The sequence below is a fragment of the Halichoerus grypus genome, chromosome 5 (genome assembly GCF_964656455.1).
Source record: "Halichoerus grypus chromosome 5, mHalGry1.hap1.1, whole genome shotgun sequence".
NCBI lineage: Eukaryota > Metazoa > Chordata > Mammalia > Carnivora > Phocidae > Halichoerus > Halichoerus grypus.
Genome location: NC_135716.1, coordinates 178,180,033 through 178,200,990, shown reverse-complemented (window position 1 = coordinate 178,200,990; position 20,958 = coordinate 178,180,033). Strand labels below are relative to the sequence as shown.

Here is a 20,958-nt window from a genome sequence, read left to right as displayed (position 1 = left end):
ACAACCCCGATAGCTGTGTCTGGGATAAAATTAACTTATTTCTGAGTTGTCTGGGTTCTGCGAATAATGTAACTACTATTGTATATCCAAGCTACTCTTGAAAGACTCAGGGCAGTTCTGAGAAATACTAGAAAGACAAAAATACATATTGTATTTACATATTATAAGCTCTTGGGGCAAAGAGCGTGTTTTGATTTGGGTACTCTGAAAGTGCTGTGTGGGCCTAAAGCTCCTATAGATATGCAAATAAAAAGAAAAAAATTGGCTGAATTGGAAAAATAAATGATGACAATAAGGCCATGAAGAGGTGGAGGTGTTATTCCCTTTCTATGTGATGAGCTGGGGCTCAGAGATGAATTCACTGGTCAAGCTCACTTGCTCCAAATTGCTACATTATAAAACATTTCTTTACACTAACAATCTAAAAAGGGCAGATTAAGGAGGCACTGTGAGATTATTTTATATTTACTAAATTGGCAAAAAAAAAAAAAATGTTTTTAAGGCCACACCCAGCATTGGCAAGAGTGCAGAGAAATTCATATCCTTACCCTGCTGCTGATGGAATTGCCAATTGGCGTCACCCTTTTGAAAAGCAAGGGGCTGACACCCAGAATAAAAGTCATAAAACTACTTGTGTTCTTGGTTCCTGTACCCCCCCCATTGGAATCCATCCCAAGAAAAATGTTTAAAAGGTGCAAACCCCCACAGCTGGTAAAATATCCATGACCACAAGTTATCAATGGCAAAAAAAAAAAAAAAACCCCGACACAACCTATACACCCATTAGGAAAGGAATTTACCAAAACTATGGGAAAGGTGCATGAAGGAAGAGTCCGAAGCCATTGAAATGATCTTTAAAGTGAGAATTCTGAAGGTTATGCACAGAAAACATCAGGGTGTTAAGTAAAAATTGAGAATCATAAACATAAGTAAAAAGCCTGGGCACATACAAATTTTGTGTGTGCTGAGCTGAGTCCCAGGACCATTCGCAGGCAGGAAAATGGTACTTGCTCGGGCAATGGGTGAGTGCCCTATTTTTTTTTTTTTTCATTTTCTTCTTTCTTGACACGACACCATCTTTTTAATAATACTAAAGAAATACTTTAGAACAATGAGCCCATGGGCGGACCATCTGCTCCGGGAAGCCCCTGGCCCAGGAACTGTGGGAAAGACAGGAAGCAGAAAGGTCAGTGTGCCCCAGGGAAATCCCACTGTTGGACAGGCCGGAATTCAGGGAGAACCTGTTTCTTTGAGCGGGGGGGCAGGATGCTGATGGGGGCATGATGCCCCATTCTTAAAGTTGTCAGCTCTCTTTGAAGGATCCTATAATTTTCTTCCTCCTTCCTTCTTTCCTTCCCTCACTCCTTCGACACATCTGCGTGGGACACCTGCCCCGTGACAGATGCGGCTGTCGTGGGGTGATCAGGGAAGGCAGCCCTCACACCGCAACATGGATGCTGACACCTGAATGCCTTTTAACAGTATTTTAATTTTTACAAATAATGAGTGTATATTATTTTTATAACCAGGGAACACAGAGCTAATTTCATGTCAGGAAGTGCAAGAAAGGTGATGCTTTATGGAAGATTTCCTGGCATCAGGGTCTCTTTGTAGGGAGGGCCCAACTCTCATCTTTCCACGCCTGGCCCAAGTTCTCTGCCTCCGTGGCCCCGCTCTGGAATGACGGGGTGAGGTAAGCGGGGCCCATCCCCAGTAGCGCCCTGTCCACCACAGCCAGGGTCCTGAGCCCCAGAAGCCCCAGGTGGGAGGGAATGACTACCTCCGTGCCGCAGAGCCCCCTCCTGGGAATGCAACCCGGGGGGACCGGGTTCTCCACATCAGTTGGCCGCAAACCAGATACACTTGCTGACTGGGGAGATGGCTCTGGGTCCGATGGTGGAGCAGGCAGCTTCTCGGAGGCCTCCTCCCCACCCTCCTTGCCTACAGACGGCCCGGGCCTTCCTGCTGGTGGGGACCAAAGCAAGTGGGTTCTCATTCCCCCCAGGGGCTGCGGCCGCATTTCTGTGCGGAAGAAGAACACCAATGCTCACGCCTTCCTGCCGGGCTGCCCTCCACCCTCTCCCCGGGGCAGTGCCGACTCCCAGGCAGCTCTCCTCTTCCTCCAGCCCCGGGATGGTCGGCACTGAGTTCCCATCTTGCAGAACCTCCACCGAGGCTCCAGAGGCCGCTGTCAGGTGCTCAGGTCCACCCAGACCACCCACCTCCATCCACAGGGCTTGTCACTGCTTAGCCCTCCGTGCTTCTAGGTGTCCCTGTCCGGGAGGCAGGCTGCCTTGAGCAGATGACAAGAAGATAAGCTACCAGAAGGGCCAAGGGCAAATCCAAGGTCGTGGCCTTGGCCCGGCCTCTGCTGCTGCCCATCAGCCCTGTGCCCCAGACAGGGGCGTCTCCTCCTTACGATTCTGACCTCAGCTCCCATAGCACATCCTGCAGGCAGCCTTCGTCGACCACCCCAGCCACCGACGGCTATTTGCCCTTGTGGCTGGTCCGTGTCCTCGTCTATCCGTCCATTCACCTGCTCCCGTGCTGTCCACTCAGCTGTCCCAGGCTCCTGAGCCCAGCTCATTCTGTGTCCCTGGGCCCGGGCCCAGTGCTTAGCATGCAGCGGGCGCTCATCCGCACGTGCCCCGAGAGCCAGTGAACACCTGGCAACATCCAGCCCCCTCCCCCTGCTGGTCTCCTGGCCCCGCGTACCTGCACGTTAGGGTCGTGCATTTCTTCCGAGCACCGTCTATGCATCCAGGCTGGACGGGAGAACGGGACAGTGGGAGGAGACAGCCCGGTGACCGTCCTCAGGACCTCCTCCTGCTCTTCTGCAGACTCCCTTCCTGGTGATGCTCCCTGGGCTCTGCTCAACACCGGTGGCCTCCCCTGGCACACACTTTGTAGCCTGATGACCCATGAGGCTGTGTCTGTCCATGGGACCTGGCACAGACCTATTTGCGGCACCGAGCCTGGGACAATGGCCATTGCTTGGAGGACCCCTCAGGCCCGCTTCGCCATAGAGAGGGCCTCTTGTCTTGCCCCCGAAGATGGAGCTGGTCCCCCTAAGGTGTGGCTCAGGCCAGAAGCAAGCCAAGAGAGGGAGGTCTGGGGTGAGAGGTCCCGCTGGAGATCCTGCCCTAAACCTCTAGGGCTATTTTCAGGAAAGACAACTCTGGCCCCACCGTAAGAGTCTCCGGCTCCATCAAGGACACGTGCCGGGTCTCAGAATCGTGCGACCCTCTCAGGATGAGGGTGTTGGGTGGGGGGAGGGCAGGGCGGGGGGTGCAGGAGTTCAAACTTCAGGCTGGGCAGGCGAGACAAGAACAGCTCCTCACCGGGCCGATGGCCTAGAAGCCAGAGGGCTCCATCCTCACCCCCTCGCCTCAGGTGGTCGTGGTGGTGGCTGGGGGAAGAGGCGGGTGACAACCCCCCCGAGAGGTGACAGCCAGGGGGCGGGAGATGCTACCACCTGAGTGGGTGTGGAGCAGGTTAGCTGGGGGAAAAGTTCACCGAGAGGGGAGCTGTCTGTTTCCCTCGCTTAATTTATCCACTATTTGGCTAACCTTGCTCTGAACCCAGGCCCCGAGACCCCTTCCTCTCTCCCCCGCCGCCCCACTGGGCTCCTGAGCCCCGCCACCAGACCTCCCGCCCTGTGCGGGGAGGCGGGGGACACACCGGCCTGGAAGAGGCCTCGGCCCGCGGGCCGCCCTGGGGGAGGGGCTGGCTGCCCAGTCAGGCTCTTATTTATGACCTGAACCTTCCCATCCTTAGTAACCAAAATAAAGTCCCGTTGCTGTCGAGGTCCAGGCTCCCAAACGCCAGACTTGGGCCAAGCAAGCGCTCGGAAGGCGCCCCACCCCGCCCGCCTCTGCCAGACACACAACCACTGCTCGGGACACACTGACCTTTCCTTCGGGGGCCATCTGTCATCCTGGCCTGGGGCATGTCACCGGCCACATGGACCAGCTGGTCGTGGAGAAGGGGCTGGCCTCCTTCCCTGGCCCTGGGGTGGCCTCTGGCCCGGCCTCCGGTCTGTCTTGGCCTCTCCGGGGGCTGGGGGCACCGACCCCTCCTCATCTGAGCCTGCTTTATTCCTGACATGTGCAGGGGGGTGGGGGGGGGTCAGTGGGTTGGGAGGGATTTGTGGGGGGGGAACCGGAGAGGACAGCCATAGCTGTGACAGCCGGCCCTGGCACTTACCACGTGCGATCTCCGGGACCCACCCGGTGGCCCCGGTCCTGGCTGGCAGAAGGGACTGGGCTGGGCAGAGCCGCCATCCGAGGCCTCCGAGCCAACCCAACAGGCCCGCGCCGGGAGCCAGCACGCTCCCTCTCGCGTTCTCACCTTTCATTCATTAGATCTCTTCTCAGAACTATGAAAGTGCCCCGTGTGGCAGCCACCAGTGACAACAGAAGACGCATAAAGCATGAATCGTCCCATCCCGCCCTCCCCCACATCTCAGGCGCCCTTCCTCCGCTCGCTCCGTGTGCACACATGCTCACAGATGGGGGGGGGGTAGGTGGGCAGATGCAGGGGTGTGTGAGTATGCCCGCGGGCACCGCGAGCGGCCGGGGACCCCCTTGCTTGTGTAATCACGGGACCCCACAGCCCCGTCACTGGGCGGCTGTTGACTAACTGTCTGGAGTGGGGGCAGCCCCCAGGCCCCACGATGCCACCTCCAGCGAGCTCACCCATCCGTCACATCCGCCCCTTTCTGTTGGGGGCCACCCCCCTCTCATCGGGATTACCCAGTTGCTCCCCACAATCAGTTCCCTGCATCCAGAAAGACCTTTCTAAAAGCCTGATCATGTCACTGCCCTTGGGAGAAGGGCCCAGATCCTTACCAGGGCCCAGCAGACCCTCTCTGGTTCGGCCTCCCTGCTTCTCCAGAGCTGGTGTACCCCTCCCCGCCCCCCAGGCTGCTCTAGTCTTCTTTCCCTGCCTCAGACACTCCTCTAGCCGGGCCTGCGCTCTCGGCTCCTCCGGAGGGAACAGGCCCGGGCCTCAGCTTACATGTCCCCTCTCTGGAAGGCCACCTCCACCCCCATCAACATGGCACATCTAAGTCCGGATCACACGGTCGCCGAAGAGACCGGTTGCAAGCTCAGTGAGGGCAAGCCCTGCCTGTGAAGTTCATGGCCCCCACCGCTCCCCACCACCCTCCCCCAGCCCCAGCACCTGACCCGTGATGGGCCTTTCAGAACTCTTGGTGGAAGCTGAGTGGGACGGACCGTCGGGGGCAAACCATGCGCCATTCTCACATTTCCTGAATCCCTGCATCCCGGGACCACTGTCCCCTGGCTTTCAGGGGCCACAACTCGCCCCAGAAAGTCCTCTAGCTCCGGCCTTCCAAACGCCATTTGCTCTCGGCCGCGGCTGGGGAGTGGCGGTGCAGGGAGGGGCAGACAGGGGTAGCGGCGAGCCCGGGAGATTTCCCTGTCCCCCTCAGGGCAGCCCCACGAAGGACTGCCAGATAGGGCTGGTCAGCTGCCAAGCATGCCAGGGCCAACTGCCCACCGGGGTGCCTGCTGACTGCCAGCCAGTAGGGGCCAGGGGGCAGCAGGGGGCCGCCAACCGCCTGTCACCACACCGGCCAACTGTCAGTCAGGAGAGGCCAAAGTCCCGCTCCGGGAACTCAGGACGGCCCATCAGGCACGGCCCAGGGGCAAGTCGGGGAGTCCGCCAGCGCTCATTCTGCCGATCGCTGCTTTCGCTACCCAGCATCCTTTCACCTTTCTTCTGTCCAGGGCAGCCCATTGGACTTCTGGGGACCCACCCCGGTTCCAACTCTCAGTCCAGGCGTTCCAATGGGCTTAATGCCCTTCCAGGCTGCAAGGACAGACCGCACGGCTCAGGTCTGGCCAATCAGAGCATTGCATTCCTCTGGCTTCTGTGATTGGATCACAGTGGACACGTGACTCAAATCAAGCCAATCATAACCAATCAGAACTAACTTGGATTGACTAGGAAAATCCGGTCTGGCTTCTTTCTGCTGCCCTTGAACCTGGGAGGGTGCGAGGCTGGAGCTGAGCAGCTGTCTTGCCCTCACTAGAACAAAATGTCTGAGAGTGAAGCCAGCCCGGAGGATGTGAACTGAAGGACAGAGAAAGAGAGACTGGGTTCTGAACCAGGTCCTGGAAACATTGCTAAAACTCCTGGATCCAGCCATACCTGAAATCATTTATCATTGGGATTTCTGATTATGTGAACCGATAAATCCCCCCCCCCCCACCTTTGGCCTTAGCAAGAATCACTGTGGGTGGGACCCGTAGTCACTCAGGGAGTCCGCCCGTGTCCCATGCAAGGCCGTCTGCTGGGTAGGGTACCTGCTCTTGTCTGAAGCCCAGGCTGGCTCCCAGGGAACTCCTGACCGAAAGCCAGAGGCACACAGCTTCCATATGTGCTTTCCCCGCTCCTGGCTGCTGAGGCGCGTGATCGTGACTCCCCTGATCAGATCCTCCCTCAGCCTTTGACTCAAATAAGTGATGGAGAAGTGGGTGGTGGGGATTCTCTTCGGTGGTGCCCAGAGCCAGGATTGTACAGATGAGGAGACAGGCTCCGGGAGGTTAAGGGACCTGCCACACAGAGCTGGGACTCAGATTTGGCTGGCTCCAAAGTGCAGCCTCTTCCCCTCTCTGTGTGCACCCTGGCTCCTGGCTAGGTCAGCTCCCTGGGCCGGCAGCCGACCCTCAGCCAGTGGGGGCCCTGAGAAGACATTGGCCAGGCCAGAATCCTCCTGTTCCCCCATCCACGCCCCCACCCCCGTAAGAAGCCCACTGCCACGGGGCATCCATCGTGGCGTTTTGGGGCAGTTTGCCTCGCTCTGTGAACACGCCAGGACTACCCACAGCTCGCCCCAGGCAGGGATCTGCGCACGGTCCCCAGTGTGACCTCCCCAAGCAGGATCCAGTTACATCGCAGCCAGCAGCTAAGGAACAAACGCAGCTTGTGTCTTCCTCCAAGTGCTTATTTCCTTTGTCTTGTGAACATTGAAAAATGAAAGGAATGATAAGGATTTGGGGGCGGGAAAGGGGGGGAGAAGCCCGGAAAATTCTGCAGTGTTGGCAGAACTTGCCAGGAGGGCGGCGTGAGGGAGTTTTCAAACCGAGTCCAAAGACAGAGAAACTCAAGTGTGCTGCCGGCAGGGGAGGCCGGAGGGGCCTGAAGCCTCCTGGGTTCCGGGCTCCCGCCTGGGAGTCGGGGCGCACCCTGGGGTGGGCGCTTCCCGTCCGTCCTCCTCTGGAGCTGGCCTCTCCTCGGCCAGGCCACCGAGCCTCCCTGGGCCTCCGCCTCTCTGCCGGCAGGTGCCCCGGGTGCCAGCTCCCATTGCTCCGGCTCGTGATGGGAGAGAAAGGGGGCAATGTGTGTGCTCAACCGGGGGCCAGTGAGCCCCTTGGGGGACACGTGGGGAATGGCTTGGTTGTCACAACTAGGAGGGTAAGGCGCTCCTGGCGTCTAGTGAGTAGAGACCAGGGATGCTGCCAAACATCCTACAGCGCCCAGGACCATCCCCATGGAGAACTGTCCCCATCTAAATGTCCGTAGTGCCTCGGGGAGACCCTGGTGTGGCGCCCTGAACACTTCATGGTAAATGTTGGTTTTAGGATTCAGGGGCCCATCTGGAATGTAACGGGAGGTGGGTGGGGGAACGGGGCATGCTGTGAAGAGGGGAGCCCACCGTGGTGCTGCCTCTGGCAAAGGCTCCGTCTGACGGGCTTGCGTCGGCGCCTTGCGCTCCTGCGTGGACCTGCCCTGCTGCTCACGGGGCGTCCGCTCTCCAGGGGAAGGGAGCCAGATGGACCCGGGGGGCAAGGAGACAGGATGGCCCGGAGTACCCTCCCAGAGTGCGGCCTGGGTGAACAGACCATGGTGGACACACACGCTGGATGATTATTCGGCCGTGCAAAGGCCCAGTTACCCTCGGCCACGGGCAGGGTGAGGCCTGAACACGTTTGCTAAGGGAAAGAAGCCGGCCACGAGAGAGCACATCCTGCACGCATGTTCCCAAAGGTGTCTGTGCGGCTGGTTGCACACCCCCGTGACTATAGCGAGCGCCACCGCACTGCGCACTCGGAGCGCTTGAACTGTGCGGCACGTGGATTCTGTCCCAACACAGCCGCGCACACGGAACCTTCGTCAAGGCTCGAGCCCACCTCCCGTCCGGTGAGACAGGCGCTGAGGGAAGGAAGGGAGCGGCTGCGGTGGGGCAGCCCAGGCCTCCGGGGGCAGGTGCACACCTCCCCGAGGCCCCCTCCGGGGCGGGCTGGTGTGCGCTGGAGAGGGGGCTATGCAGGCGCGCCCAGGTGACCTTAGCGACCTGGCGTCTAGGCTTCAGGGCCCTGCAGAAGTATTCCCTCCCAGCTGCTTCCATCCAGGGAAGTCGGTGACCCCCGGGTCACACAGCTGAGCGCTGGCCGACCAGGCTGCCCTGCCCGGGCTAGTTTGGGGTGGCGGCCCTGCCTCCAAGGCCTGCCATCCACCTGAGAGGACCCACGTGCCGAGAGCAGCTCCCCAGCAGGGCCGTGGCCATCGTGCCCCTCCCGGCGATGCCTGCCCGGGGGACTTCTGTGCTTATTTTCTTCCCGAGCCACCGAGAGACTTGGGCGCAAAGGACCTGCCCCGAGCCAACCATGGTGGGAGGGGCCAGAGAAATGTCCTGCCCCCCACCCCCCGCCGTGTGCTGGAAGACAGCAGTCCCCCCCACCCGCCATGAAACACCTCCCCGTCGGGCCTCTTTGCTCTGCCCTCCCCGGGGACCTCCTCCAACCGCTGCACCTACTACCCGTGCTGGGGCCTCCTGAGCTCCAGCTGCGTTCCACCCCAGCCTGCTGTCACAGGGCTGGCCAGGCCAGGCCAAGATGGTGACGCCAGGTGCCCTGAGGGGCACTTGGGTCCTGGCTGGGAGCTGTGGGAGCCGCCAGCATCATGTCATGCCCTTGAGTTTCCGGAGCCTTTGCACTGGACACTCATCCCTGCCCAGGAGGCCAGAGGGCAGGAACATCTCGTCCTTTCTACAGGAGAGGAGGGGTGGCCTCACATGCAGGAGACGGACGAGCCAGTGGAACTCCAGAGTCTGGAGTCCTCGGGGGCCTCCTACCTCTTGGGGAGCCTCTGGGCCTTGGTGGGCTGGGAGAAGCTGGGTGCTCAGGGGTCTGCTGGGTTCCTGGACGCTGAGGGCCTCAGGGGGACCGTGAGAGGTGAGAGGCGACAGCAGGCCCAGGCTCCGCACCACAGCATGCAGCCCCCAGCTTATGAGGAGAAGCGTGTTAACAGATGTTGGTAAATTGGACCCCAGGATGAGAGCCGTCCGGAAGGGGAACGGAGTGGCTGGGGTGCCCACGGGCGGTTCCAGGCCTTCCTGCTGTGCTGAGGGACAGGTCGTCACCCCCTGCTTTGCCTGAAGTGAGGGGTGTCTCTATACCGACGTTCTCTTCACAAACATAGACCTCTGGGCTCCTATGAATGATTCCCCCTTTACAAGGCCCTTCCTGAAAATCCGAGAAGCCCCCTCCGAGGGAGAAGTCCCGAGGTACTGTGGTGGGAGGGAGAGCCCCCACGGCGGCCCTTCCCTGACCCCCGGCCCCCATCCACCGACCTGCAATTGTTTTTTCCCTCTGCGCTGCTCAGCACCCAGACAGCAGGATTCATCTGTCTGTGACCTGGCTCCTTTTTGTGTCCCCCATCAGACTGGGACATCCCCGGGGGCGTGGGCTGTCCGCCCCGTCAGAGGGGCTCTTGTCAGGGAACGCAGGGCAGGGCCGAGCCCTGTCGTCACCCTGGTCCCTCCTGGCCATAGGTTTGGCCCGAGAAGAAGAGACTCCACTTCTCAAAGCGTTCTGGCCCCGGGAGCGGGGCTGCGGCCACAGGATTCAACTCTTGGCCATTTGCCAGGCCAGATAGCCTGGTGCCTGGAACCCTGCCAGGATGGGCTCGGGTCTGGTGCCTCCTGGGTTTAGTGCCCACCTCCGATCTGGTTCTCTTCGGAGGAACCAATGGCATGGCAACTGGGTCATTTCCCAGGGCCCAAGCCTTCTTTGCAGGGTCGGCATGCCCTGTCCTGCCCCTCGGGGGGGTCAGGGAGCCAGAGTTCAAGGTTTGTCACCCTCTCTCCCTTGGCTAAGCCCAGGGACAGAATTAGCTCTCCTCCCTCACTCTCAAGGCTTTCCAAGCACCCAGACCATCCCGGGGAGGGACCAGGCTAGGGCCTCCTGGGAATCTGCCCAAGGCTTTTTCCCTGGTTCCTCTGGGAAGAGATCCAGAGAAAGACTGAAAGTGTCCCAGCAGAGAGGGAGGGGACGGGGTAGGACCTGGCCCTGCCTGGCTGTCAGGAGAAACCCCTGGGGCTCTGGAAAGATGTGAGGTCCCAGTGGAGCCAAGGCAATTCCCTTCTCAGTGGGCCCTGGGGAGGGCTGGCCGGCCCTTGTCACTCCCAGAGTCCTCACTGTGTTCCTGGTCTGCAGGCCAAATGCTGCATTTCATGGAAACCTTAGGAGTCAAATCCCCTCCAAATGGTTGGCCTGGAGCCAGCTGGGAGCACAGAAATCTTCCTGCCGCTCAAGGATGATCAGAAAAGTCGGGGCTCAGGGGACAGGATCTCCCCTTCTCCTTCCTCATCTACCCCTGCCCACGAGATGTGCCCCCGCTTTCAACCTCCCTCCTGTGAGAGCCAGTGACAGGCTCCTGGGACAGCTGAGGGGCAGGCCCAGCCCATGGACCAACCCCACCATGTTGTCCAGAGAGGCCACAATGGGGTGATCGATACGTGTGGGCATGGACGTTCCAGGCCTGCCCTCACCGGGCTGGCCAGGGTGCCAGGAGGACGCCTTTAGCAGCTTTCTCTCCCCTGCCCCCCTGCCCCCACACTTTGGTGACACATATCCTCAAGCACCAAAACACGGGTGACGAGTCACTTGCTGCAGTGCGGGCGCTTGCCGGCCAGGGAGAGCCACGTTCGAAGGCTGCCTCTGGAGTTACAAGCCCTCGGAACCCGGGCAGGCAATCTCCTTGCTCTGGACCTCTTCGCTCACCTACGAGACCATCTTTCTGGCACCACCCCCACAAATAGCTCAGTGCTTCTTTGGGGCTCCGCTCGGGACCTGGTGTGTGCACAGAGGGGCCACCACATCCCAGAGCAGCATCTGTCTGCTTCCCTCCATCCTCCGCCATTTCGATTTTTCCCCACGTTCTCGGGGACAGCTTCCGCTGCGTGGCAGACTGCATTATGGTTCAGAGTGATCGATCACGCTTCCACGGAGTGCATGTCCCACGGCAGCCACGGCAGGCTTGACCACATGACCCGCCCTGGCCCGTGAAATGTGAGCCGAAGTGACGCGCCCTGTTTCCAGGCAGAAACCTTCGGAGCCCGGGCTGGGTGGCCGGGTGCGTCTACCTCTGCCCCCAGACAGCGGCCCAGATGGAGGCTGCTCGCTCAGCCAGGCTCCCAGCGTGAGGAGGACACAGAGCAGAGCTACTACACCCTCGGCGGACAGGGGGCAACCCTAAGACAAGCCTCCGTTGTCGGCAGTCAGGGAGACCTGGGGTCACACCCTGGCTGACACAGCTTGTGGCTGTTGGAAGGGGTTCCCAGGAGCTGCTGCTAGGTGCGGTGGGGCATTAGCGGTTAAAATGTGATGCTCTCGACTTGGTGGCCGCTTGGCAGGTACTCCACAAACAGTGGATGTAACCACGACTTGGCATTTCTGCGCGGACCCGACTGACGAACGTCCGGACTTGGAGATTAATCTCCCGATAACGTGAATTGTGCATAAGGGCCGCCATATGCAGAGCCCAGGGAAGCTCCTACCTTGAACTTGCGACCTTCTCCTTCATCCCTGGGGAGCTGCTGCCCATCCCCCTCCCCCCGCCTACCCACCCACCTGCGAGAGCCTTGTAGACAGAGGCCACCATCCACCTGTCCCCCTGCCCGAGGTCAGGTTGATAAGCTCACTGTAGCAGGAGAGAACACATACCAGAGGAACCATGGGGCATCTCCCCCACGTCTCCTTGGCCGTAAACCTCCTCGGTGACTGAGCCCGGGTCCACTGTGCCATTCCAGACCTCCCCGTTGCTTTCTATTTCACTTCTAGCCCCTGCCGTCAAATCTGGCTCAGGGGCCTGTAGCAGACTCTTAGCAGGGGACCTCTGGTGCTGGTGGTCTTCAGAGTTTTGGCTCCTCGGAGACATTGCCTCTCAGTACCCAGTCATGCTCAGTAGACTGACCCGCCGCTCAGTGGGTGCTCACTAAGGACTGGTTCTGCTCTCCCGAGCTGGTCGCTTTGCGGCTGGTGGGGCTGTGGCAGGGCAGAGGGCAGCTCTCTGCAGACTAGTTCATTCAGGTCGTGGGTGGCGAGGCCAAGTGCCCCCCAACCCACGGCTGTTGGGAGGGGCCTGGCAAAGGTGGCAAGGAACCACATACCCCAGGCACGGGCCCCAATTTCTCTCGCCGTCTCTGCCCTCTTCTTGCCCGCTCCACTCCTGGCAGCTGGGGACCCCGAGCAGACCGACCGTCTCTTAAAGGATGGGGTTTTGTGGTGGGGATCGGTCCCCTCCCCACTGCTAAGGACGAGGGGTCGGGGATTTCAACAAAGGAACTCACAAAAACCATCTCTTTATTTTTCATTCCTGCCATTCAACCAGTTTGCACAAGCTGAGGATGGGTGGATTTCGGAAAGAAGAGAGCATCTGGGTATAGACCCTCCTGGCAACAGTCTAGGCACACTGCTAAGGCTGGTTAGACTCGAGAAGCAATTTAACAATAAACTCTACAGAATTAGAAATGTATCAAAGTGTCAAGGTGGCTGCTGGCTGGTTTCTCGCCTCCCCATGGGGGTCAGAGTTACACCCGTCAGTCCTGTGCAAAGGTCCTGGGGCTGGCCTGGGGGGGGGGCACCCGGATTCTTCCTGGGGCCAGGAGCAGTCCTGCTCACCCAGCAGAAGTGTGCCAAGGGACAGGCGCGTGGGTGTGTGCCCAGCACCGTGGCCCCCTCAGGTTCCGTGGCTTGCGAGCGTGTCTCTGTATCCGGCCTTTATGTCCGCCCTTTGAAAGTGTTCATGCAGGTGTAGGTTCCTGAGAATTTGTAGATCTCCTCCAGTGCGGCCTGTGGGAGTATGCTGGGGGAGTGGGGAGGGAGGAAGGAAGGTGGTTAGCAGGGGCGCCAGTGGCCAGGTCACTGTGGGCCACGGAGGACCACACAGTAGAGCAATGGTTCCCGTAAACCACCACCCCCCACCCCGCCCTCCATGGAGGAAGGGCTTTCAAGTAAGTGGATAGACAATGTTTCCAAGGTAAAGATGGGTGGTAGAAACAAACTTTCAAAGCCACATTCTTAGCATTTTGGGGCCAACAGGTATCTGAGAGATCAATTAACTCCACATGCTACTTATTCAACAAATATTTGCTGTGTGGGACCGACGAGTCAGGTACTGCTGTCACCTCCTCCAGGGAAACTTCCCAGACTCACCCCCAGGCCTCTCCTCGGGCTCCCCCACAGCCCCTCTGCTTCCCCAGCGGGCCCTGCGGTGTCCTTGTGTTTGCTTGTCAGGCCCATGCGTGCCTCGGAGGGAGATACTTCATCTCTGATCCAAGCCCCACACGCAGGGCTCAGTCCGTTTGTTAAATCAAATCCAAGGGCCCTGGCCTCGGTGCAGGATGGGAAGGGCTCTGGAAGGCTCCCTGGGGCGTGGGTGGCGCTAGAGTTGAGCTTGTAAAGATTTTTCTCGGGACGGTGAAAAGGGGGTACCGTGCAGGGGCTGGGAAGGGGGTGGCCTCTGCTTCCTGTGGAAAGTAGTGGGGGACAGAAGAGGGAATGTAGGCTGGGGGCTTACTGTGGGAAACACTGACATGTTCTAGACAAACCAGCTTTTTTCTAGAAGGTTCAGAAAGGCTTCTGAGACGCTCCCTGCGGTGGAGGGTGGCAGTCTCTACTCTCCTAGGGGCTCACAGAGGCAGCAAGGAGCATCTCAGAGCAACAATCAGGACGGCCTAAGGGACGCAAAGATGTGGCCCAAATGCCCCCAGGTGCCCCCTGCCCCTGCCCCCTACCAGGTGTCTCTAAAAGAGCTATGAGTTTGGACTGATTGATGTGTCTCCTCCGTGAGGAGGTCCCCATGCCTGCAGTTGGAGCAGCTCAGCCAGAGGGGAACCGGTTTCCTGGGCCTTGATGTCTCATGAAGTCACCTGGGTCCTTCACTTCCTGAAAAGGCCTTTCAGGTCAGAGGGGTCCAGTCAGCTGGGGGCTGGGGGCAGGAGACGAGGCCCACAGGAGCCAGGAGTCCACGGTCACGGGGCTCCAGCGTCCAAGCTCTCCCTGAAGCAGCAGGTTTAGGTGGGCACCTGGAATGGCCGCCCCTTCAGGGCAGGACTGGGAGGGGCAGGGTGTGCTGCTCAGAGTCTAGAGAGTTCTAGGAAATGTGATGCTGGGCCGATTCTGAAGGAGGATGATCTCCTCTTTAAAGCCTACCTCCTGGTACATCCCACCTGACCAGCCCTGGAGCATTTCTGGGAATCTCAAACATTGAGATCCCTGTTTTCCCCCATTAGATTGAATTTCCTGGACCTCAGGGCTAAGTACTAGTCTCTGGAAACGGTGGTTCTCAAAGTGTGGCCCAGGAACCCTCAGGGGATACCTGAAACCTCTTCAGAGGTCAAACTGTTTTTTGTAATAACACTAAGACGTATTTGCCTCCGTACGTCTCTCCCCCACATGCAGCTGAGTTTTCTGGAGGCGAGGTGACATGTGACATCATAACCGATTAAAATCAGAAGCAGATCTAAGCATCCAGTTGTCTCCAATTAAGTCAGGCAATAAAGAACTTTGCAAAAATCAAAACAATGCCATTCTTCCTACTACTTTTATTTTTGGTGGAAAATACACTTTTTATATAAATATCATATTTATGTCAACAAAGGATGGAAATGGATTTATTACTGCTGTTTATAAATGAATAAGTATTTTAAATATAAACAAATACATAAATCTTGTAAAACTTTTTCCATTTTAATTTCTCCTATGGTAACTAATAATAGATACAACTCACATTAAAAAAAGGGGAGGGGCTTCGGGTTCCTCTAATTTTTAAGATTGTACAGGAGTCCTGAGACCCACAAGTTTCAGAACTGCGGCTCTATCCTAAGTGTAGGAAATCCCTGGCACACAGACCGCCTCTGTTCACTCTCGCGCCCACAGCAGACATAACTAATCGATCACACGCGTCGTTTCTCCTGCCTGCCACCCCCTCCCCACCAGCGTTCCCCAGCAGAAGGGGAAATGGCCAGCGTGAGCCTGCCTCGGAGCTGCCCCCCACCCCCCCAGCCCTTACCTTTTCAAGATAATGAGGGCATGCATGGTCCACGGGAGGAGGAGCAGGGCCTGATTGAGCTGCACGGCTTCCACCGTCCTCCGGGCCACCGTCTCCGGCTTCAGCGGCGGGAAGAGGTTGGGGAACCTGACGTAGGAAGAAACGATAGGGGATTCTTCTAGAGAAGTCAGTGCTTCTGCTGACCGTCTCCGTGCCTAAAAAATTTGGCCCATCCCTCTGGTGTCTGCTCTTTGGGAGACTTGAGTCCCCTTTAGAAGGTTCTGCCCACCCCCCACCTGCTGCCCCAGAAGGGGTGGGAGTCCACCCTTGAGTCTCCCCTTGAGAATGGAGATCTTGTAGCCCATCCCCTGGGACCCATTCTCCAAAATGCTTCCCAGGGATCCTTTATTTAAAATGTCACTCTGATCATGGCGCTGCCTGGCCCAGACCCTCCCAGGGCTCCCAGTGCCCTCCACCGCCCTGCTCCTTGTGGACCCTGCTCACCCACTGCCTGACCCCTCGCCCTTATCACTCTGCTCCAGCAATCCCGGCCAACCTTTCTGTTCTTGCCACTTAAACTCTTCGCCGGCTCAGGGCCTTTCACCAGTTGTCCCATCAGAGAGGGTTCTCGGCCCGTCCCCTCGGGGTGGCCTCTGATCTCCTCCCCCTGCTAATTCCCTGGACTGCATTGGCCACCTCGAGAATGGCCTTGCTTGTCTGCTTGTTTCCTTGCTCATGGCCTGTCTCCCCGCCTCAGACTGTGCATTCCACAAGGGCAGAGGTCTGGTCGGTCTTGCTCTCTGTTTTATCCCCTCTGTGCAGAGTCTGGTACCTAGTGGGTGCTCAATCAATGCTCACTGAACGGATGGACACAGAACAACCTGCTGTTCCCCAAATGTGTCCTGCTCGTCCTGTCTGGAGGCAGGGGTCTGCGGGAACTCTGCCCAGCTTGCTGCTTCCCTCGCTGGTTCATTGATTCACTGAGCCATCCAAACATTGACAGAGCGCTTTCATGGGGTTGGTAAATGAACCACTGAATACACAAACGCCAGGGAGCTTTCTCATGCCTGTTCAGAGGCCTCTGACCGGAGACCCACACATCTCCCTAAGTGCCAGGCCCGTGCTAAATGCATCAGGAGCCGTTTGCTCCAATTTATAGGGAAGGAAGCTGAGGCTTTGGGGGAGATTAAGGGGGGGGCCTAAGGGCTCAAGCCAGGCCAGCATGGGCCCCAGGCCAAAGCTCTGTCCTCATCCTCCCTCGCAGCTTGTCCCATCCCTCGTGGGCCCTAGGCACAGGGCTGACCTCAATCCCACGGAGGGCTTGTGTGCTGTTCGGGCCCCAGGAGCACTTAGGGCGGTAAGTCACTCAGAGCTGATGTTACCTTGAGCAAAGGCAACTCTTGGGACCCGAGCATGGGCTGGGTTGGCCTCAGAGAACCCGTGGGTGTCCCCTCCTCCCCATTCTCCGCCAGGGGCTTCCTTCCCTATCCCAACATGCAGCCAAGATGCTCACAGCCCTGTGATCTAGAAGGGCAGCCACCAGGGGCCTGCAGAGCTGAATGTGCTGAGGCCGCTCACGGAGGCCGGAACAGACACCGCGGACAGTCTGGTTTTCCAGCCCCGACCTGGGCCGGTCCTGCTCGCTACTTGGGGGATGGGAAGACAGGATGGATAGGCCAAGCTCCGTGGGTTCAGGGGGGCCCTTCCTAGTAAGACCCCTGTAGGAGAAGCTGACAGAGGATGCCAGAGTGCCCACTGGAGGGTCCTTCTTTCCTTCTTGGTGGGTGGGATGGGTACACAGGGAACAGGCAGAGCCTTTACCCCCACGGAGGCAGCCCAGACTTGTGGAAGAAGCATGTTCAGCCGATTTCCCTCTGTGTGGCCCTGGGCAAGTAACTTCGCTCCTCTGAGCCTCAGTTCCCACGTCTGTGAAATGGGAACAAGAGCGCTCTCACGGGGCTGCTGAGGGTCAAATGCAGCTGCGTTTATAAAGTAGCTGTTGTGGCTGGAACATAGAACAAGGTCAGTAAATAGCGATTTGCAGACAACAGCTCCCACCTCTACGACTCGCTCTTGCCAGAAAGCCCATCAGTTTTTTCATGGTTGGGGAGGAAGCCAATGCTTTTCTTTTTCTTCTTCTTTTTTTCTTTTAAGAAATGAGAGTTGGTTAAACACCAATCACCCCTTTATGACTCTCCCCACAGTGTGCACAGATGTGCTCAGCTGCACATCCACAGGTCACTAACCTTCACCTGGTGGGTACCAACTGCCAGGCAGGCTAGTGGATCCCCACTAACCTGTGAAGCAGGGGGTACATTACCAATCCCTTCTTAGAGATGAAACCAAGGCACAGAAGAGCTAAAGTAACTTGTCCAAGGTCACACGGAGCTGGGGTTTGGCCCGAGGCTGTGTGGGCCCCCACTCGGAACCACTATAGAAAGGTGGCTTGGGGGAACCTTGAATTTCTTTAATGTGCCAGAGAGGAGACTGCCAGAAGGTGAGACAGGCACCCTGCCAGAGGTCTGCTGATATCCTGCCCACTTCCGTGTTCCGGAGCCCAGTGGAAGCCCTGGATTGCCCCTGCTGCATTTACAGAGCACCTCCTGTGTGCCCAGATGAAAAGAAGCCAAACCAAGAGGAGATGGGGGTGGGGGGGAGCCAACATGGAACATTAACTGTCATTAATCCAACCTCCTCCACATACAGAATCTACGATGCTTGGCACGTGAGTCGGGTGGAAATTTCAGTGGCGCACGGAAGGTGTGATCTCTGAGGAAGGTTAATCACCTACGCCTTCTTTGAGATGCTCACTGTCAGTAAGGACAGGTATGCGCCAGGCTTTGCACCAGAACCTTCTGTGTGTTACTTCGACCCCTTCTCATGAGCCCCTGAGGGAAATATGATTTCCACTCGTTTACAGGGGAGCAAAGTACGGCTCAGAGAGGTAGCAAAACTGGCTCAAGATTTTGCAAGTGCAGAGATGCGGGGCTGTCACCAAACCACTCTCGATACTAACAGTTCGGGGGGACTGAGGGATCCCCGTATGGTTTGCTCTCTGTGAAAGGTCCTCCACCGGCTGACTCATTCGATTCCCACCAGGGCCCTCCACGTTGTCCTCGTTTTTGGAAGAAGCTGATGTATATAATTTGGAAGGCAAATCTATAATTGTATGCCATGTTGCAAAAAGCAAGGAAAGCAGCTGTTGGGTAATCCCGCATTTACATTTATCTATGACTTTATGCCCCTTCACAACCCCACATCATTATAGTGCCAATTATTGGGCAGGTAACATGTGGTGTTGCCTGCCAAGTCCCATTTTATCCTTATCACAAAACCCTAGGTGTGGACATCCTCATCATCCCATTTTTTTTTCTTTTTCTTTCTTTTTTTTTAGAGAGTGAATGAGCAAGCTGGGGGGAGGGGAAAGGGGCAGAGGGAGAGGGATAGAATCTTAAGCAGGCTCCACACCCAGCATGGAGCCTGAAGTGGGGCTCGATCTCATGACCCTGAGATCATGACCTGAGCAGAAATCAAGAGTCGGATGCTTAACCGATTAAGCCACCCAGATGCCCCTCTCATCATCCCATTTTATAGATGAGCAATGGAGGCTGCAGTGGGGACTCATTGGACCCAGGGCCACAGGGGACATTACAGGTAAAGGTGAGTTGGCACCAAAGCATGAGCTCTAAACCAAGGGTTCCCATTCCCTTTGATTTAACTGGCCTGGAGGAGAGGTGGTTGAGCTTCAGGATTTCTTTAAATTGAGCTATAATTTGCATACAATAAAAAGGCATAAATCTTTAGGGTATAGCATGATTACTTTTTACCTGTGTAACAGCCATTCAGATCAGGAAGAGAGAACATTTTTAAAAGCCTAGAATGTTCCCTTGTGCCTCCTCCCAAGCTATGTCCCCAGCCCTCCAGGGACGGCCACTGCGCTGGTTTCTATTGCCATGGCCTGGCTCCAGAGCTTCATACAGTGCCTTCATGCAGAAAGCACTCTTCTGCGTCTGGCTTCTTTTGCTCCACACAAGACTTTTGAGATTCATCCATGCTGTTCATGGATCAATACTCTGTTCTCTTCTGATAGTTGGGGAATATTCCACTGCACCCATGCATGTAGAACTGATACTTTATAAAAGTCCCCTGACCTGAGAAGCAGGACCCTAAAGCACTACGGATGGAGAATCGGGTCTGAGGCCACAAAGCCAAAGATTAACGGGCGTCGGAGATAGTTTTCACTGTCAGCTCTCCATGCGCATACGCTGCATGGCCCTGGTCCGATCTGCTGGGGGCCGTGGCGGGGGGTGTGGAGGGTTGGGGGGTGAGGGTGGGGAGGCGAGTCCCCCGCTCACTCACCTGACCCTCATGCCCTGGAACATCTCGGTGCTGGTGTGGAAGGGCAGCACGGTGGTGGCGCTGACTCCAGGACAGTCCAGCAGCCCCAGGGTGAGGCTCTCCATGAAGGCGAAGGCCGAGGCTTTGGACGTGCAGTAGTCAATGGCGCCGGGGATGGCAGAGAGCGCCAGCACGGAGTTGAGACACACGATGTGGCCATTCTGCAGCTCCAGCATCCGCGGCAAGAAGGCCTTGGTGGTCTGAGGGTGGGCGGGAGGTCAGTGGAGGGCCTCCAGCAGCCCCTCTAAACTTCTTCAGGGGAGAACGGGCCACCCCGAGGCACGCGCGCCCCGCCGATGATGAGCTCTCTGAGGACGGGAGGGGAGGGGGCCGAGGCCTGTCCGCCGCAGGGCCCTGACCTCCACATTCCTGTACGTCCACATGCCCCAGCCCCGGTGAGCCTCTCCCCGCGCCCAGACGGCACCCAGGAGGGAAGGAACGGGTCACTGTCACACCCGGGGCTGGCTGCGGCCCGGGACAGCCCTTACCCAGAACTGGCCCAGGGTGTTGATGTGCTGTGACTTGAGAAGGGCGTCATCGTCACTGTCCATGAGGCTTTTCCCGTGGACCACGGCAGCATTGTTCACCAGGATGGTGATATCGCCCACCTGCGGGCAAGGGGGCCGCGGGGCCGTTAGGGCACAGGGACCTGCCCCCTCAACACTGGCTGTGTGCCCCTGGACAGCCACATCGTCTCTCCGGGCATCAACCTGGATTTGTGAGACAGGGCTGCCAGCCATCCCGGGGTCGATCTGAGGGTCCGAAAGACTTTATGGTACAGAGCAGGTTTATAATCAATGGGGTTATTGTTACATAAAAGCAGTTAACATTCACCATGTGCCAGATACCAAACAGGGTGGTTTTTGCTCCCTTAGAGCTCACTGAGACATTCAGTGCAAACAGATGGCTGGAGTTAGGGCAAGAGCCCTAGAGAGCAATGGGACATTTGCCCCCCAAGCTCTAGGACAGAAACTCACAAGGTCTAAACTTCCAAAGAGGACAACAGGTGATCACTCCTGTTATGCAATCAACCCACACCCCTTATCCCTGCCCCGAATAGCACTCACATGCACACACACACTCACGCACACACAGCAGGGGCCGGCTTCCCAGGAGAGTCCCCAAAGATGCCCCGGAAACAGCCATTCTGCCATGAGCAATGCTCTTTCCCAGGCCAGGTGTGATTGATCTCTTTGGCTGGCATTCTCCTGGGTGTAGCCGAGCTAGAAGGGTGCAGACAGACCCTTCTAGGCCACT

The 20,958-nt window shown here is 57.7% G+C and overlaps 1 protein-coding gene and 1 long non-coding RNA gene across 9 annotated transcripts in view; both read right to left on the bottom strand.

Annotated features, from left to right (window-relative positions):
• Positions 1-1,476: 1,476 nt before the first annotated feature.
• LOC144381789 (uncharacterized) lies at positions 1,477-3,662 on the bottom strand. Of its 2 annotated transcripts, XR_013447610.1 has the most exons (4): positions 2,429-3,662; positions 2,223-2,289; positions 1,781-2,022; positions 1,477-1,675 (listed from the first exon to the last, which is right to left on the bottom strand). It is a non-coding gene; the product is annotated as an uncharacterized LOC144381789 (long non-coding RNA). The 2 variants fall into 2 exon arrangements; XR_013447609.1 differs by having other exon boundaries at positions 1,781-2,289.
• An 8,935-nt stretch (positions 3,663-12,597) lies between these two features.
• The window catches only part of DHRS3 (dehydrogenase/reductase 3), a 37,519-nt gene continuing 29,158 nt past the window's right edge, over positions 12,598-20,958 (bottom strand). For 6 of the 7 annotated variants that reach the window (XM_036121217.2, XM_036121213.2, XM_078073783.1 and 3 more), the window contains 5 exons: positions 20,190-20,309; positions 19,663-19,901; positions 17,125-17,308; positions 15,325-15,450; positions 12,598-13,116 (listed from right to left, as the gene is read on the bottom strand). In XM_036121217.2, the coding sequence (XP_035977110.1) occupies positions 12,991-13,116; positions 15,325-15,450; positions 17,125-17,308; positions 19,663-19,901; positions 20,190-20,309 (795 nt within the window). In that variant the 3' untranslated portion in view covers positions 12,598-12,990. The remainder of the gene's footprint in view (positions 13,117-15,324; positions 15,451-17,124; positions 17,309-19,662; positions 19,902-20,189; positions 20,310-20,958) is intronic. The other variant, XM_036121215.2, reaches the window with a different exon arrangement.